At 46.9% G+C, this 18,424-nt stretch overlaps 2 protein-coding genes across 11 annotated transcripts; both read right to left on the reverse strand.

Annotated features, from left to right (window-relative positions):
• Nucleotides 1–42: 42 nt before the first annotated feature.
• On the reverse strand, nt 43–5,335 carry LOC114140237 (uncharacterized). Of its 6 annotated transcripts, XM_028009987.1 has the most exons (10): nt 4,872–5,327; nt 3,198–3,371; nt 2,486–2,643; nt 2,128–2,326; nt 1,807–1,903; nt 1,073–1,244; nt 953–1,002; nt 760–865; nt 241–338; nt 43–163 (listed from the first exon to the last, which is right to left on the reverse strand). In XM_028009987.1, the coding sequence occupies exons 1-10, from the start codon at nt 5,117–5,119 to the stop codon at nt 119–121; spliced, it is 1,347 nt and encodes a 448-aa protein (XP_027865788.1). In that variant the 5' UTR covers nt 5,120–5,327; the 3' UTR covers nt 43–118. The 6 variants fall into 6 exon arrangements, 2 of the variants coding, with proteins under 2 accessions (XP_027865788.1, XP_027865789.1); XR_003594521.1 differs by lacking the exon at nt 760–865 and having other exon boundaries at nt 4,872–5,330; XR_003594523.1 differs by lacking the exon at nt 760–865 and having other exon boundaries at nt 145–163; nt 1,769–1,903; nt 4,872–5,335.
• Nucleotides 5,336–6,048: 713 nt separating this feature from the next.
• On the reverse strand, nt 6,049–17,471 carry mecp2 (methyl CpG binding protein 2). 5 transcript variants are annotated; one of them, XM_028009966.1, is made up of 7 exons: nt 17,349–17,471; nt 13,261–13,450; nt 12,991–13,181; nt 12,700–12,893; nt 12,465–12,592; nt 10,820–12,306; nt 6,049–10,783 (listed from the first exon to the last, which is right to left on the reverse strand). In XM_028009966.1, exons 3-7 carry the CDS (start codon nt 13,086–13,088, stop codon nt 9,088–9,090), a joined length of 3,603 nt encoding a protein of 1,200 aa, XP_027865767.1. In that variant the 5' UTR covers nt 13,089–13,181; nt 13,261–13,450; nt 17,349–17,471; the 3' UTR covers nt 6,049–9,087. The 5 variants fall into 5 exon arrangements, with proteins under 5 accessions (XP_027865767.1, XP_027865766.1, XP_027865768.1 ...); XM_028009965.1 differs by lacking the exon at nt 17,349–17,471 and adding an exon at nt 16,491–16,627; XM_028009967.1 differs by lacking the exon at nt 17,349–17,471 and adding an exon at nt 15,604–15,620.
• Nucleotides 17,472–18,424: the final 953 nt, after the last annotated feature.

The raw sequence follows: 18,424 nt of genomic DNA on the forward strand, positions 1-18,424 counted from the left end.
CCGCTGTTGTCCTGCAGGGGGCATCATCATCACATGAGACTATTTATTAAAAACATTTTTATTAATCTTTCTAAAAATGAGAAAATCATTTCCATCTGCAGATCGCTGATGACATCACTCAGAGGACGTCTGACCGGCGGCGGCTCCTCAGGCTGTAGCGGGGCTGCGGGGGGCAGAGGGGCGTTAATAACCAGAACGAAGAACCGGGTTCCTGACAGGAACCTCCACAAACAGACACACCTTCCTGTCCTCCACCTGGACGCTGTACACCAGGGGGGGCGGAGTCTGGACTAATGCATGATGGGAAGAGGAGCGGCAGAGGAGACGGGCGCTCTGACCTGAAGGAGAACCAGGGAGGTCAGAGGTCATCAGGTGAGATAGGCGGCATCATGGTAAAACCTCCATTAGTAATTATATTTATCTATTCAACAAAACATTTATTTTTATCCCAAAAATAAAAACCAAAGTTTAGCATTTTAAAGTACAAACTGCAAAGAATAAAAATAATGTGAAATAAAATCCCTAAACATGGAGGACAAGACGGAGCTGATCTCAGTTTAGAAAATGATTTGTCCAAAACTCAGACCAGAACCAGAACCTGGATGCTTCTAGTTCCAGTACCTGCTGGTTTTACTGGTTTAACTGGTTTTAATGACTTAAAGGTTAAAAACGTCTGAGCTCTGGTTTTTCCACAGCAAACCTCCAGGTGTCGCCAGAGAGGCCCGAAGCTTTAGCTCCGCCCCTCTAGAGTCAGCTGACCTGAAGGTGCCATGTGGGAGGAGCCTGCAGCCAGTGATGACATCATACTGAACCCTTCTTCCTCCTCTTCCTCTCTGCTCCACAGCTTTTCTGCTCTTGCTGTCCTCTGGAAATCAACCAGCAGGTGGAGCTGTTTAGGAATGAACCAGCAGGTGATCCAGGTGTGTTCAGGTGCGACCCCTGTTGACCTCACCTTCAACTGCAGCCGACGGTCCTCCAACTTCTTCTCCTGTGTAAACCTCTCTGTAAACGACAAGCAGCTCCTTTAAGCCCCGCCCTGACGCACCAGACCAGGTCTTACCTGGACACTCACCTGCACGCCGCAGCGCCTCCTGCAGGCTGCTCTGCGTCTCTCTGAGCTGCTGCAGCACTTCCAGGCTCTGCTGCACCGGGTCTCTGTAGCGAACACACACCAGCAGCAGAACACACAGGGCAACGCACACCGAGAGGCGCCGCAGCGCAGCAACGTACGCTGAGACCAGCTCCTGCACACAACAGCTCTGATTTATTTACGAAACACGCGATGTTACGACATTTTTCACGAAACACGCGATGTTACGACATTTTTCACGAAACACGCGATGTTACGACATTTTTCACGAAACACGCGATGTTACGACATTTTTCACGAAACACGCGATGTTACGACATTTTTCACGAAACACGCGATGTTACGACATTTTTCACGAAACACGCGATGTTACGACATTTTTCACGAAACACGCGATGTTACGACATTTTTCACGAAACACGCGATGTTACGACATTTTTCACGAAACACGCGATGTTACGACATTTTTCACGAAACACGCGATGTTACGACTTTATTCACATCGGTGGCTTCTTGGTGATTAATTTATTTATTGCTTCTGGTTTTCGTTTTTCCAGAGAACCCTGAACACATCGTCTCATGTTCTGATTAAACCGGGTCACTTCCTATTTTTGTCGGTCAATCTGCAGTTTCAGATCGCTGGACAAAACAACCAATTATTTCCCAAAAGACCCCCACCCCCGACATAAGCCCCGCCCCCAGGTGAGTCTACCAACCACATGAAGGTGTTCTGGTTGGTCGGAGCTCAGCACATGCTGGTAGATCTTCTTCTCCAAGTAGAAGTTGACGCAGACCAAGGCCAGCAGCAGCAGCCTGGACCCGGGAGGAGAGTGTGGGGAAGCAGAGGTCACTCAGAGGTCACCTGTCTGATGTTCTGGTTTTGAAGGTTCCACAGAATTCTCTGGATCTTGAATCCAAGCTGCAGCTTTACTAGTAAACGGTGCAGCTGCTCCCCCTGCTGGTGGAAGCTGGAACTGCCTCTGTAGAAGCAAACATGCAGGAGCAGGTAACAGGTAAAGGAAAGGGGGCGGAGCTACCTGGCCCTGGAGGAGCATGGGGTGGAAGTGATGAGGTAGACGGTGCAGAGCGCGGCGGCGTTGTAGCAGCAGGAAGTCAGGCTGTGAGCCTCCATCAGCAGGAAGCTCTGCAGGAAGGAGAGCCGCTGGAAGAGCTGTGACAGCGCCACCTGCTGCTGCCTGGAGGCACTGCTGAGGTCAGAGAAGACCGCCTGCACACCTGGAGGGGTGGGAGAGGGAGCAGGGCAAAGGTGAGACAGGAGAGGACAATCAGCAAACCGAGATGCATCAGAACGATTCCTAAACTGACTGAATGATCTCTGAACAAAACGAGATCTTTACCCTGAGTTTAGTCTGGCAGGCTCTGTGTGTGTTTTACCCTGAGTCGAGTCTCTTAGGGTGGCTCGTAGCTCCTCTCCATTGGACAGGATTTCTTTCTGTGCCTGTAAGGCGACGCTCTGGGCTTCCATCAGCTCGTTGGCCATCTGTCTGGTGGACTGAAGCTGCTCAGCAACACCTGCTGAGGCCTCCGTCAGCCTAAACACAAATTAATGTAGCAGATTAGCGGCATGTTGACTTAGCATAATGCTAACAGTTTGGGAGCAGGTCAAAGGTCAGCAGAAACAAACATAGCTAAATGAGCCTGAATGTTAGAGTTAATGTCTGCAGCAGGCCAGCGTCAGCTACTGTTGGGACGTAAATGTTTCATATAAATAATAATTTATTATCTGAACAGAGATGATTCAGAGGAAACCAGGTAATAACTATTATTCATAAATCAAAATTTAAATAGTTCTGTATTTTAAGCTTAGAAACAACATGTGATCATTATTTACTTATTTTTATTTTGGTCTGTAAAACTGGCAGAAGCAGAAAACTCGTTTTAAAATGATGGTGAACATTTTTGGCTTTTTTAAAAACTATGTTTAAAAGAAAAACTGTATTTTGTCATGATATTAATTTTGTCTTATAAACAGAAACAAATAAAAGTGAGTAAAATTAAGCCAAATCCCGTAAAAACCTAAAGGGTTAAGAAAAGCTCCTGGTTGGTCCTTTAAGACGCAGCGCAGGGCGGACTGCGGCCTGCTCACCTGTACATGGTGCTTTCTGCGCGGCTCTGCCAGGCCTCCGACTGCAGGAAGTGGCAGATGGAGTGGGTGTGGGTGAAGAACTCAGTGTAGGTGTTGAAGGCCACAGGATCCATCCCAGCAGTACACCTGCTGACCTCTGACCCCTCAGGGCAGGATGGGAAATCCCTGCCTGAGCTGAAGAGAAACGGGTTAAAAGGCAGATCTGTAGTAAACAAAAACGGCCACAAGGTGGCAGCACTCACTGAAAACTAATTAGCTCAGTTTAAGCTAAATAAATAAATAAATACGCATTAACATCAAGAGAAAAAAAAAGCCCAACAGGAAGTCATAATTAGGAGTTTCTAAAGTCATAATTACAAGAATAAAAGCCATAATTATGAGACAGTAAGTTTCTCATAACTATGACTTTATAACTCATAATTGTGACTTCCTGCTGGGCTTTTATTTTTCCTTTCATGGTGGAAACGGGCTTTCATAAAAACTTCAGGATGAAATGTAGAACCTTTAGAAAACGGAACACTGTGGTTTCCAAAGTGTGGTGTGGGGGCCGGCTGTGGCCCTCAGAATGATTCTGTGTGGCCATTGACTGCAGATCAACACTGGTACCAACTGGACCCATGAGCAAAGGAGATGGAGAGTTTTATTACCAAACTAAAATCATCTTAAGAAGGAAAACGTTCCTGATATCATTTTAGGTTTTAATTTCAGGGTAAAAAGGAGCAGAGATCAGAAAACGACCCAAATCCTGGTTCTGGTTCAGACCTGCTGCAGGTGTAACAACTTTAGAAAATGTGCTTTTATTTTTTATTATTATAATGTTTGACTTTTCACTAAATTCTGATTAACACTGAAGAATCCTATTTCTTTGTTATATTTTAAGAATTTTATTATTTTACTTATTTTGATAAGCACTAGTACCTGTACTGTCACTTTAAGAGAGCGTCTTATGACATCAGCACTGTACCACCTTCAGGTGGCGCTAGGCTGCCTGAGAAGAGGTAGAAAATGTTCTTTGCTTTGGTTATTCTCGCGTTTTATGAAATATATAAAATAATTGTCAGTACCTGCAGCTGCGAGTTTGAATCCATGCAGAGAAATTTTCTTTTTGACAAGTTTAGAACATTTTTCTTAAAACTTGGAGCAGATCTTGTTGTTAGTTTCTCCATGTGTTTATCTGCTGGGGGAAATCCGACTGCTGAATGGAAGAGCTGCATGTTAAAAGCATTTTTATTTCTATCGGCGACACCAGAACCGCTTCGGTCCGGTTTCACTGAACTGCAAATGTTTCCTTCATTTCACTCAGATCTTCAATTTTTATATTTTAGTTGAGCATTAAAAAACCCTACAAATTATTTTACCTAAAAAATAAAATAATAATTTCATCTTCGGACAGAACCGCTGTAGGTAAGTCCAGAACTACAGTGACGTCATAGATTAGTGACCTTCACCTGACGACGTCGTCACATCCCACCTGCGGAAGGAAGAGCCACGTTTTAACATCAGGACCGCCTAGTTCTGATCAGAAGTGACTGGACTTAGCAGAGTCCAACAGAACCGGACTCTGGGTCTGTTTCTGCTGCTGCAGCGCAGTGAACAGAACCACCGGATTCTGTTCTGGTTCTGAAGAACCCAAAGCGGCAGGTTCTCCCTCCCCGGATCCGACCAGCTGCTTACCTGCTCAGGTGACAGTGGGTGAAGCGCAGCGCCAGGCGGCTCTGACTCTCTGACGTCATGTCCCTGCAGGTGTCCAGGTGTTCCAGCGCGCGTGCCCAACACCCGCCATACCGCGGCTGCGCGGCGAGGCTCTGAACCCGCCGCAGCTCCATCCTGCCGCGCTCTGGGTCCAGACCCGAACCGGCAGCGGGTCCAAGAATCAGGGATCCGCACAGCAGCAGCAGCAGCGACGCGGCCACATCCTCCATCCTCACCTGCCTTCAGCTCAGCCAATCAGAGAGCCGCGTTTTCACGAGCGGGCCGCGACCTTTAGAGGCTCATTAACGGCTCGGTCAACAGGCGCTGAGCGGAACCACGTGACCTGAACGGAAAGGAGCTCGTCTTTGATTGGAGGAATAATGAAACAAGAAGTTGGAGATCAAACAGAAAAATAAAAAAATGAAATGGATTCATGGAGCATCGGATCTGAGATTATGTGATTTGTAATTATTAATATTCCTCCCAGGTGAGGTGGCGCAGTGGCAGCCATTTTTTATTCATTAATCCTACATATTAATAACTGCATCCTGTTCCGAGCTGTTTCTAAAATCGTCCATTCGGCCTTTAGACCATCTCAGGGTTTCTGTCCGATTCAGTTGAATCCGATGAGACTCAACTGGACCAGAGAATTCAGTCCGACCCAATCTGGTCGTGGTTCTTTTTGATCAATAATTTTAATGAACTTTATTCTTGTTGTTCATTATCTTTCAGCTTGATGGAGTCATAATAGCGTCATCATTTAATAACCTCTGGGTTTATTTTGACTCCAAACCTGAGAGAATTTTATGACGTCAGATCTTTGCTTTAAAACCTTTTCATTTCTTATTTAGTTTCTCAGCACCACCAGCAGGGGGCAGTGACTTAATGTCCAGCTCTTGTTCTCTCGTTGGTCTTTTAAAGCAACCCAGTTTCCGTTTAGCTGCTACCAACTTTTTATCTGACATGGAAAAAACTGCAGAACTTTTCATTGAGGCTCCATCATTCTAATAAAATAATAATAAAATCATAATAATACCTCCATCCTGCTGATATTGCCTAAATGTGATTAATATTTAAAGCCTGAAAGATGCAGTGGGATGAAGCTCATCTGGATCAGACCGGTGAGGAAGGCGAGTCAAACACGGAGACCACAGACACGTCAGGGACAACAAATGGTTTTAGTTAGAAACAAAAATAAGAAAACAGGTAAAAACTAGTTTCTTCTACAGCGACGGTGTTTTCTGGAGCTTCACTGAATTCCAACCAGAGTAAAAGCAGAATATTCATCCTCAATATTAGCAACTATGAAGTCACCACACACATTACTACTAAGGTCTAGAAACACAACATGGCTCGGCTGACATGGTGGCTTCTGGCAAGACACACAATATTATTATTATTATTATTAATATAGGCACTAAACTCTGGAACATGCAATATGGTGGCTGGTTACTGTAGATTGTGCTGGGTCCAGTCAGTGGAGTGGGTCCAATCAGAGAGGAACGTTTCTGCGGTGGCGAGCAGCTGGCAGAGGCCGGGCTACGCTAAAGGGGCTCACAGCAAGCCGGGTCACTGGATCCAGAACCAAGAGAGACTGGGAGGTTCAGGTCAGAGAGTCACAGAACCCTAACAGGAAGCCCCAGCAGGTCACAGGTCATCTGTTGACTTCCTGAAGACGTGTTGGTTTCTGCGTGATGATTCTACAGAATAATCCCTCAGAGACGCCGACGGCCCACAAACTTCATCCAAGAGCCAAAGTCAGCGCCTGACCAAAGATGTTTATTCAGACAGAAATGTTGATATTTTGCTTGAACTAGTCCACTGCCACTGTCCAGTTTACATATCTACATGATTACTTTTGAGGAAAGTCTATGTGACGCGATGGGGAATTACATCATGCAAATTGGAAATGTTGCAACAAAGAAAAAGAAAAAGAAATTATCCCTGAATCACTCAGGCCATAGCAGGACCGCTCAGGTCCAGTCGTCCAGAGCCGGCCTGCAGCTTTCAGACGCTTCCCTACTCCAGCACACCTGAACCAATGACTGGCTGGTTCCCAGGCCTGTTCAGAGCCGATCCTGGTCTGTTGGAGTGACGAAGTATCTACAAGTTGCAGGACGGTAGCTCTGGAGGACGGGACTCGAGCATCCAAGTTACTCAAAGCGTTATTTCGTCAGATGTTGACACTACGCATGGCACGAATGAGCAGGAAGTAGAGGTTATAAACTAGCATGGACCGCACATCTCAGAAAAAAATAGTCCTCCACTTTGTGCTGGAGGCCTGGACTTTTGAATTTCTCCAGGTTTTGTACCTCTGGTAAAACACAAACCGAACTGTGGATAGGAAAGTTTGTTGCTTCCATCTCTCCTTTAGCGCATTAACTCTTTTTCGGAAGAGCCAAAAATCACCTGACGCGAGCGTAAAAAGTTGTTTGGGAAATTGAGGAAGTTATTTTGAATTTTAGCATTTCCATCAACCTTTTCTAATGCGACACTTCAAAACGGACATGAAAAAACATTGATGGAAACAGAGAGTGGCGTCTCACAATGTCTGTTTTCAGACTGGAGGTGTTAGACGTTCCTGGTGAACTTGGTGCAGTCGGAGTAACAGCAATACAGATGATTGAACTGAAGGTGTTGCTGGGTGTCCTTAGTGGTGAGATTGGGCTGTTGGTCAGACACTAAACGACCACAGAGCAAGAACTAGCCAAACATTTCCTTCTGATACCATCTACGGGTTTGTTAAGAACGCCTGAAACACCGTGTGGATTCGGCAGTAAAGGTGCCAAGGAATCTCAGCGTAGTGAGTGCCTGAGTCACCAGCAACAAGAACTGATCAAACCATTTCAAGACTGCAGCTCAGAAAGCATCCCGATGCCTCCTAACTGTGACTCTCAGATCTGAAGGGAAAAGCCCACAGTCCCGTCCTTTCTGCACAGCCAGATCCATCGGAATCACCTTTCCTGGTTAGACCTGGACCGTGAAGCTGAGCCAGGTTGGCCTCTGCGAACGCGGACCCCGGTTGAAGGCCTGCAGGGTCTCTGAGCGACATGCAGGGGGTTGATTGTATGAAGTTGAGATGTGCAAACTGTTCCAGACATCTGACGTAAAGACACATTTAGAATGGGTCCTTTCCCACACATTCATTATCAAAAGAACTCAAATAAAGCTACTGTAGGCATGGGTTTGGTTTGATATCAAAAGTGCTCACGGTAGAAACAAAATTTGAGAGAAACATACAAGTCCATGAAGTCCAGTTTAGGAAAAATCCTGGAAGAACTGGCTGAACTGGAAATGTTGAAACACCAATGAGCAGCTTTTCTTATCGGCCGGATTCATCAGATCCTAAATCAGCTGAGAGGAACCATGAACTCCTCAAGCTGTTGAAATCCTTCTGAATCAGGCCGTCGGGGTTCCAGCTGCTTCCAGATTCATGACACGTCTGAGGAAATCTGGAAGAGGACTGAGAACTTTAACACTTTTGATCTCAGGCAAAATGGCGAGAGGCAAGAATAAGCGTAAGAACTGAGAACACTAAAAGAAAGCCTCTGCTTTTTAGGGTTTCATGGAAAACTTTGAAAAATAAAGATGAGAAATTTTTAAGAAACCAATTTAAGGTGCAAACCGCCGCGGCGCATTGCCTCGTAGACTTTCAGTCAAGGACTGGTTTGAGGAAAGGACTGTCAGTCACCGTGGGCCATGTTAGAGTCAGGGCTGTTGGTAATATTACTTCTTAAAGCTGTATAACAAAGACAAAACAACCAACTACTAAATAAAAAACAGGTTATATTCCGGAAGCAACATTTTATCAGAGTAATGTGTTGTTAAGCGACGGTTTTTAGTTCCAAACTACTCTCCACCTCCGTATGGAGACTAACAGGATGCAACAGCTGCCTTTAGATTATATACACACACACACTTTTTCTTATTTTTCCTTTTCATTTGTTTTCTTCTAGAAAAAGACTCTATTCGTTCCCCTCTCGATCTGTCCTTCAGCGCCAACTGGCTGTACCTCCTACAACTTCACAAAGTCTCCAGACAGAATCCAACAGTAGAAACTGTGACGGTTCTTCCAGCTTCTGTTTGAAAACAGAGTGAGGTCCAAACATCTCTATGAACAGCGCGGCCATACTCCTCCGTCTGGGGTCGACTCGTCTATAAGGTCACCAATCAGCTTGCCTTCCACCTGACCAACCAATCAGCTGACTCTTTCACTGACAGCAGTTCGCGACTCCACGGTTTCCTCACAGCTGGGACGGGGAACGGTGGACTGTGGGACAATGTCTCTGAGCTCCTTGCTGTCACCTGCTGCCTCTGGCTCCACCCTCAGTCGAGCCCTACCGTCTGCTCCAGGCACAAGACTGGACCCTGCTACTCCAGGAGGCCCAGGTGGCACAGAGCTGGAAGGTCTTGATGTGCTGTTTGACCCTCTTTCACCTCCTAAAACTTCTCTGGTATCTGATGCTGAGAGCATCTCTCCTTTTCCCTCCATCCTGATGCCCTCCATGCTGGCGTCTCTTCTTGGGAACTGGCTCTCCAGGGCAGGCCGTGTGGTGCTCAGGTCCTGTGGCTGTTCACTCTGGTTCTGCTGAGCAGGGACGGGAATGGGATGGGCGTGGCTGGATGATGATGGTCTGTGAGAAACAAGGTTCTGCGCATGTAGCCTTGTGTGTTGAGAAAGGGACTGGGGATGCAACTGGGTTTGAAAGCTTTGAAAGTGTGGATGTGTTTGGGACTGGGGAATGGGTGGCCTAGGCTGGGCGGGACATTGACTGGGTGGAGCTCTATGCAGATTTGGGACCTGGTGTTGCAAGGTCTGTCTCATACGAGTCTGAGGCAAAACCTGAAGGCCAGATTGCAAGTGAGGATGAGGTTGAGCTGGAACCCTAGTCTGCAGTTGGCTTTGATTTTGTGTTGGTGTCCTAGTCTGGGGTTGACTCTGGACTTGTGTTGGTGTCCTAGTCTGGGGTTGACTCTGGACTTGTGTTGGTGTCCTAGTCTGGGGTTGACTCTGGACTTGTGTTGGTGTTCTAGTCTGGGGTTGACTCTGGACTTGTGTTGGTGTCCTAGTCTGGGGTTGACTCTGGACTTGTGTTGGAGTCCTAGTCTGGGGTTGACTCTGGACTTGTGTTGGTGTCCTAGTCTGGGGTTGACTCTGGACTTGTGTTGGAGTCCTAGTCTGGGGTTGACTCTGGACTTGTGTTGGTGTTCTAGTCTGGGGTTGACTCTGGACTTGTGTTGGAGTCCTAGTCTGGGGTTGACTCTGGACTTGTGTTGGTGTCCTAGTCTGGGGTTGACTCTGGACTTGTGTTGGTGTCCTAGTCTGGGGTTGACTCTGGACTTGTGTTGGTGTCCTAGTCTGGGGTTGACTCTGGACTTGTGTTGGTGTCCTAGTCTGGGGTTGACTCTGGACTTGTGTTGGTGTCCTAGTCTGGGGTTGACTCTGGACTTGTGTTGGTGTCCTAGTCTGGGGTTGACTCTGGACTTGTGTTGGTGTCCTAGTCTGGGGTTGACTCTGGACTTGTGTTGGTGTCCTAGTCTGGGGTTGACTCTGGACTTGTGTTGGTGTCCTAGTCTGGGGTTGACTCTGGACTTGTGTTGGAATCCTAGTCTGGGGTTGACTCTGGACTTGTGTTGGTGTCCTAGTCTGGGGTTGACTCTGGACTTGTGTTGGAATCCTAGTCTGGGGTTGACTCTGGACTTGTGTTGGTGTCCTAGTCTGGGGTTGACTCTGGACTTGTGTTGGTGTCCTAGTCTGGGGTTGACTCTGGACTTGTGTTGGTGTCCTAGTCTGGGGTTGACTCTGGACTTGTGTTGGTGTCCTAGTCTGGGGTTGACTCTGGACTTGTGTTGGTGTCCTAGTCTGGGGTTGACTCTGGACTTGTGTTGGAATCCTAGTCTGGGGTTGACTTTGAATCTGTGTTGGTGTCCTAGTCTGGGGTTGACTCTGGACTTGTGTTGGTGTCCTAGTCTGGGGTTGACTTTGAATCTGTGTAGGTAATCTGTCTTGGGATTGAGTCTGTTGTTGCATCTCAATTGTTGCCTGTGATTGGGACTGAAGTTTGGGTGGTGTCTTGGTTTGGGATTGTGACTGAGGTTGTGTTTGAATTCTTGGCTGGGGTCGGAGTTGGGGCTGAACTGAGGTCTGAGGGTGGGATTGTTTAATCTGGGATTGGATATGAGGCAAATGTCTAGGCTGGATCTGAGGCTGGAGTGCAGTGGAGGACTGGACCTGTGATTGTGAATGCCTAGTTTGAGATGACTGAGCATGCAGAATAGGTGGGGACTTGGGTGGATCATGTAGAGTCTGATGGTGGCTTTGGTGCTGGGCTGTGGAGAGTGACTGGGCTGACTGGTTGGTAGACAATGGGTGACTAGGGGTTTGGATTTGGGGTTGTAGGGACTGTGCCTCAGGCAGTAAATGTCTGGTGAGGGATGACTGGGATACTTGCAGACTATGGGCTTGTGGTGGACTGGGTAACGAGGTATGGGGACAGGAATGGGGCTGGTGGTGTGGTGGAGAAACAGGTTGCAGAGATTCAGGAGGGGGCCGGGGCTCAGACCTTTGGTGTGGTTTGGGGGGAACCTTTTTTTCAGGGGTTTGATGAGGCACAGTCTGGGGATCAGCTTCAGGCCTGGGCTGGCTAGGAGGTGATTCACAAACTGTTAGAGGAGGCGGGTGATCTAATGGTGAGCCAGAGGACTGTTGGTGGCGATGATGGTGGTGGTGATGGTGGTGGTGATGATGGTGTTTATGAGGTTGTCGTTCCTTCCTTTTGTGGCTTTTTGAAGGGATGATGCTACTACTGCTGCTACTCCTTCCACCCCCTCCTTCATTTTCACCAACATCCTTTCCTTTGCTTCCTTCATCTCCAGATTCTCTTTTTTCCTTGTGCTTCTGGCACTTATGTGACTTGTGTCCATGGGAATGGCTCTCATCTGAAGCAGAGGGTTGCTTCTCTGACTGGCTTCCTACAGTGGATGTAGGCTTTGGGTCTGAGCTTGGACCTCCCTCCACCTTCCCTCCCTTTTCCTGTGCTGCACCGGTGCTTCCAGTCTCAGCAGGTGTAACCAGTGGAGCCTGAACACTCTCCATCTCTTCCACAGTTTCTCTTGTTTTGCGCTTTTTGATTGGCAGAGCTGTTTCCTGGACAACAGGTTTAGTGGAAGACTCCTTAGCCGCTCTCCTTTTGGCTTCAGCCACCATAATGGCAGCTGCAGTGTAGCTTCCAGCTGTTGAGCTACCAGAGGCTGTGGTTGAAGACGTGGATGCAGCAGTGACTGATGATGGTGCAGAGGTTGATCCTGGTTTCCTTCCTCGTTTTTTGGGAGCGGCCTTGGGTGGAGGTGGAAGGTCCTGTTCTGATTTTCTCTTTCTGCCTGGCCGGGACTTGGGCACTGCGGTAGGAGACACCACCTGCAGAGGAAAAACCAGATACTCAAAAGCAGGAGATTCAATATTGTTATGGTCACAGACACAGTTGCACAGAGTGAAGTTACAGCTCAACCTTTAAAGCTGTAAGTTTTATCTTCAATGTAAAAACGTCCAGGTGAGGGACTGAACAACCGTCATACCTTTGATGTGGTTCCAGAGGAGGACTCTGCCTTGCCAAGAGGCATTTTAACCAGCAGCTTTCCTGGAGTTTTCTCAACCACTCGCTTCATGGCCACACCCTCAGTGGCCTGACGCATTTTTCCACTGCCTACACAAATACAAGAGATGAACACAGAAGAACTGCAGAACCACTTATGAAAAGCTGCCCTTGATTTAATGACTCATCTGCAACTTCTGCTATCCTGGCCTCTGTACCTTTGGGCCGCCCTCGGCCTCGTCCTGATGGTTTCACCACTTTTGGTTTTTTGGGAGGGCGCTTTTCACGACGGGATGGGCTTCCGCGCCCCGTGACAGTAAAATCAAAGTCATTGGGATCGGTCTGTTTGTCACCAATCTTCTCAAAGTAGGCAATGAGTTCCACCTTTGAACGAAATGCCTTTCCCTCCGAGCTTTACAGAACAAAAACAGCTGAATGTTAATGGCATTCATTTGAGATTGTATTCTTAAGCACCAAAGGGAACCATCATCATGTTGATCATGACTTACTTGATCAGGTAGACATCAAACTTCCCCGCAGATCGTCCAGACTTTCTCTGTTTCAGTTTGCGGGTCCAGCCTTCAGGCAGCGACGGGTCATCGTACATTGGCCCTCGGTCTCGAATGATGGAGCGGCGTTGCCTGGGAGAGCCTGCAGACTCGGACCCTTGGTCTGAGGGTCCCGCCACTGGCTCTACCACCTAAAGGGTGGAAAGACAAGTAAACATTTCTGCACATCATTCTGGCTGTTACCTCTCCAGCTCTCCATGTGTTCTGTACCTGGCTCTGTGGCTCCGCCCCCACCTGTGGCTGTTCACTAACTGCTGACGGGGTGGTTGAGGCCGTGGACTCGGCCCCCTGGTCACCATGACGGCGCTCCCTGCGTGGCTTCTTTGTCTTACTGTGTGACCTGTCTCTCTGTCTGGTTGAGGGTTGGGGGTCTCCCTCTTCACCTTCTTGTCCCTCCTCCCTGGGAAAAATATGACCCTGTGTTAATGTTGCATCTCTCAATGACAGCAAACTGTCCAACAGCAAGTGGAGTGCAAGTGTAACCTGCAATTAGTAAAGGACTTTTATTTTTGCGGGGCCACTTCCTGTGTTGCACAAACTCTGCTAGCTTATTTAAAGTCCCGCCTCCAGTGCGCAGTTAAAGATCCTCACCTGTTCCACTGTGATTCTTGCTGTTGGCGTCTTCCTCCAAAAATCTTTGAACCTATTGATTTGATTGCTGGGTGAGTTTGTTATTTGATAACAGTATTACTTTTTCATGTGGTACTTCTGCTCGATTTCTCATTGGAGCGTTGTTACTGGCATTGTTTACCTGGACCGTCACCGGGATTCTGTTGGTGCTGATTGTGGCTCAGTACGGCCCACTCTCTTCTAAAAGGTAACTTGTTGCTGAATTTTGTGTTCTGACACGTTTACATTGATGCTGAGGCACTGAAGTTTAAGGTAAAATTGATCAGAACAGAATGTAGCTACACTTAAGTTGATATTGCGCAATATATTTATTTATTTTCCTTCCCTCACTCTGCTTGAATATTTGACAATTAATTTATTTTATTTTTCTAGATTGATGTTTTGGAAGTGCACTTTAACTTTAGCACTTTAACTTTAAATTGATTAGTTGAAATATGATAATTTTGTTTTATTTAAATTATGGTTAATGTAACCTGATTGAAATGTTTAATTATTAGGAATCTAATTATTGCATGTAGTATGCATAAACTAGATGTTTAAATTTAATAATTATTTCCTTTGTATTATATTTGTACATAATTGTTTTTGATAAACACTTAATGGGTTTTCTGACCTTTTAGGTCGAGTTTTTTTTTCACCTGTCGGATCAGATCCTCATCTGGATCGAAAGATGGTGAGTTAAGAATGGACTATGGACTTTATGATTTTTAAATTAATTTATTCTGAGTCAATTCTCATGTGTCTCATTGTGTTATTGTAATTGTATGTTTTTTTAATTCAAATCACTTAATATATATTCACCAAAACTAAAAGCACCGCCTCCTGTTTTTTTCACACCTCAGGCTCCTTAAAGGCCGCTCTTCTGATGCTGCTTATGTAGCCGCAGTTAGCTGCTTAGCTCATAACTGTTACACAAGTCTTCATGTAGCACTGAGTTTTACCAGCTAGCGCTAATTGAAAGTGTTGGCTGACGGTTTTACATGGGAGTTCTGTCCGATACGTTACATGACTGACGACGGTCCTGCCTAGCAGTGTTACCAGTGTTAGTTTCTCTACTTCTCTTCTGCTGAGTTTAGATAGAAAACGTTAGAACCAATTTGAATAATGAGCTGAATTTGATGTTCTACTATTGTATGTAGCAGGGATGCTTTGTCGCTAGGCAACATTTGGTTTAAATCTGGGATATAAAAACAAACTGCAGCGAGTGGATAGAAACCTCTGACTGTTAAGAAAACCTGATTTTTCTCATTATTTTGACCTGAAATAGAAATATTGTTTTTAATCCTGACAGGAAGGATCATCTGATCGGTGATCGGCTGGTTGAGTCTTCCTGTTTATAAACAGCCATCATCAGCTTCTGTCTGACTTTAATTATTAATCAGATAAACAACAGAGACAGATGCAGTGAACAGTTTTACATCGCGATTGCTTTGTGTCAAAGTTCTACAGATCTGTTCCTTCAGAATGCGCCGGTCGGACCGGAAGGAGAGCCGGACCGGTCCGGTTCTGCTCCAACTATGCAAATAATGAAGGAAAACGAGACGATAAATAAAACACACTTTGTCATCAGAGGCATGCGGCTAGAAGCTTCCTCTCATCTTGAGGAAGGTTTTATCCTTCAGAGATCAAGTGATCAGAACCAGAACCAGATCTAGTACCGGGTTCTAAAGGCGATCAACTGTTTTAAAGGCAGTTTGACGGTTTTACAATAAAAGTCTGACGGCTTTAAACAGAGCAGAATAATAATAATGTGGATAAAAATGGTTTCTGAATCATTTATTTAGGGTCCAAACCTGGTTCTGTGTGGAAAGTAATCACACCCTGACCCAGATTCCCACGGCTGAGTCTCAGAACTTTGACCCGCTTTGCTTTGGACGTCATGCAGGTCCAGAAGCAGCGCAGCAGCCCACAGCATCACACTACCTCTGCCATGTTTGATGTTCTGGTTGTTTTCCTCCAGACGAAACCGAACCAACATCCGGTCCGCCTCGGCCCACAGAACATTTCCCCACACGGCTCCTGACCTCTGACCTCAGGTGAGGCCGTGAGGCCTGCAGAGCTTCAGATGTGGTTCTGGTTCTGGTGTGTCACCCTGCTGGAACATTCTGCTTCAGGCGCGGGTCATGGTTCTGACTCGGTTCTGTTGTTCTTAGAAAGCTTTAACCAGCAGAATGAGCTGGACCGGGTCGCTTCAGAACCGGGATGTTTGTGATTGGACTGAACGTGCCAGGTTCGGTTCTGACCCGGTTCTGTCTGACTGATCTGAACTCGGCTTGTTGTTTGCCGCTGTAGGTTGAAACAGGAAGTGAGCAGCTCACACATTGAAACCACAGACGGGCACGCGCGCTCGTGTCCGCGCACGCTCCTGCTCAGCGGCACTCCGGCAGCGGCTGCAGCTATCTGCCTGCTAGCGCTGAGGAACCGGGGGCGTGGGGTAGTTAACCCGGGTTATTGTGGAGCGCGTGCATGTGCGCGTGCTCGCCAGCAGCTAGCCCGTTAGCTGTGACGGAGCGGCAGCCCCGCAGCCGCCGCGCTCCTCCCGGCTCGCCATCGCCGCTCGGCCCGGCCTGCGCGGCTCCTCCCCGGGCAGCGCGGAGCCCGCCGCGGGCCTACGGAGCTCCGGCAGCGGGGCTCCGAGGAGCCTCGCTCCGGGCTCACTGTGTGACGTTATTGCCGCTAACCCCGCTCCGCGGAGACGGCCCGGGGTGAAAATCTGCGCACTTTGCGTCATAAAGCTGTGCGGAGGAAACAGCGGCGCTAAACTGAACGGGAAGCCGCGGGAAGAGAGGATGGAAGAGGAAAACACTTACAGTCTGTCCGCTCCGCGCTCCGCGGCGGCCATTTTTATTTAAATAAATAAATTTATATTAAAAAACTCCAAACATCTCCGCTGTCCTCCGTCAGCAGCGAAACACCGCGAGATCCCAGCCCACAGCAGCCTAGACAATCAACCAGGGGCGGCGTAATTCCGCGAGATCTTAACCTGGTGACGTCAGGCTGAGGCTTTCAGGGACCTCTCGGAAAATCTTCCGCCGCTTCCTTCAAAAGTTTGAACGGAGGGTCTTTTCTTTCTCCTCCCGCCTCTCCATCAGCAGATCCTACTCCATCACCTACACCTCGGCTGAACTACTTAACTAAATATTTCTGATCACTCAAATATGACTCTAATACAATAGGAGAAATCGCCATGATCTATCGAAACATTGCTGAGTTTCGGTAGAAGTCCTTGCTGTTTTAAGCCCGTGCCGTATTTGTTTCCCCCCAACCAGCTTCTTTATGCACAAAAACTATTCATTTCATGATATTTTCTGAAAACTGTAATATTTACTGTTAAATTTACTTCCCTGACTTGCTTATTATTATTACTATTGAAACGTTATTTGCAGACTATACGTTCATTGTTGTACTAATGAAAACCAAAACATCAAAACCATAAATAAGATAATAAAAACATTTGTAATCTAACAAAATAAAAGTAAACAAAAAATAATTACATAAAACAATGAAAAATATTATAATTACTATTATTCAACATTGTTGGCAGTGTTTATGTCTGTAGTTACATTAATACACATATAGACATTAAAAATGTAACAACAAATAAATACTTAACAGCAATTCAAAATGTTAAACTTATTATTACTACTTCCATTATTTTGCTGAAGTACCAGATTGAAGCAGCAGGTGACAGAGTGGCTCAGTGATGCAGCTGGTAGAACCGGTAATGCCTTGCAGTAAAAAGGTTCTGGGTTCTAATCCCTGCCTGGGGTCTTCCTGGAGGTTCTTCTGTCAAACAGCCCGCAGGACGAGGGACTGAGGCTGGTGCTCATTTACATTAAGACCACTCATCCTGTGTGTGTGTGTGTGTGTGTGCGTGTGTGTGTGTGTGTGTGTGTGTGTGTGTGTGTGTGGGTGTGTGGGTGTGTGTGTGGGTGTGTGTGTGTGTGTGTTCAGGCGGTTCTGAAACCAGAACCACACAGAGGAAGCGGCTACAGACCAGAAGTCCTCACATGATCATATCTACATTCGTCATATTTTTCTAGGTTTCTTTAGGACGCGATCGGAACCACAGAACCTGACCCGGTCCAGCAGGGTTCAGAGCACCAGAACCCGGTTCCAGAGAGGCAGCATTCCCATCTGGAGTCCTGGTTCTGGTTCAGACACTAAATCTGTGTTGAGGTCCTCACAAAGATAGCAGAGTGAGCGAGTCTTCTGACAGGACATGAGTCACTTCAGTCAAACACAACAGGAAGTCTTCATGCAGCACTTCCTGTAAACAAAATACAAGCCCCACAATCCCAGCAGGACTAAAACTCAGAGGTGGCGGTTCTGTTCCAACCCAAACCCAGCAGAGGGAGCAGGTCAGAATCCATCGGCTCTCCAAACAGAACCACAGTGCGATGCAGACGGTCAGAACCAAACACATAGATCCAGCCCAGAACCGGGTCTTGAGGTCTGGTCCTGTTTGTTCAGCTGAGGTTCTGAGTCTGTCCCAAGGTCCATAACTGATGGTTCTGTTTGTATTAGAGATGAAAAAGCAGCAGGATCTCACAGAAATTCTGTGGGTTCTTCTGCCTCTGGATCTGACCCGGTTACTGCTGTTCCACATATTCTATCTGTTTTAGTTATTTTTAAAGGGCCAGTATCCTGTGTTTTCCAGGCACATAGCATCATTCTATATCACAGTCCAGTAACTGTGTTACCTTCCTATCATATATACAGTACAGACCAAAAGTTTGGACCC

The sequence above is a fragment of the Xiphophorus couchianus genome, chromosome 24, assembly GCF_001444195.1.
Source record: "Xiphophorus couchianus chromosome 24, X_couchianus-1.0, whole genome shotgun sequence".
Lineage (NCBI taxonomy): Eukaryota > Metazoa > Chordata > Actinopteri > Cyprinodontiformes > Poeciliidae > Xiphophorus > Xiphophorus couchianus.

What these genes read in the sequence shown, in the direction of transcription:
- LOC114140237 (XM_028009987.1), bottom strand. Translation starts at nt 5,119, where the DNA reads ATGGAGGATGTGGCCGCGTCGCTGCTGCTGCTGCTGTGCGGATCCCTG. An exon ending in CCTAAGAGACTCGACTCAGG is followed by an intron (nt 2,327 to 2,485) that starts GTAAAACACACA and finishes CCACCCCTCCAG; the next exon opens with GTGTGCAGGCGGTCTTCTCT. An exon ending in AACCAGAACACCTTCATGTG is followed by an intron (nt 1,245 to 1,806) that starts GTTGGTAGACTC and finishes TGTTGTGTGCAG; the next exon opens with GAGCTGGTCTCAGCGTACGT.
- mecp2 (XM_028009965.1), bottom strand. Translation starts at nt 16,522, where the DNA reads ATGGCCGCCGCGGAGCGCGGAGCGGACAGACT. An exon ending in GAGCGCGGAGCGGACAGACT is followed by an intron (nt 13,451 to 16,490) that starts GTAAGTGTTTTC and finishes TATTTTTCCCAG; the next exon opens with GGAGGAGGGACAAGAAGGTG. An exon ending in TTTGATGTCTACCTGATCAA is followed by an intron (nt 12,894 to 12,990) that starts GTAAGTCATGAT and finishes TGTTCTGTAAAG; the next exon opens with CTCGGAGGGAAAGGCATTTC.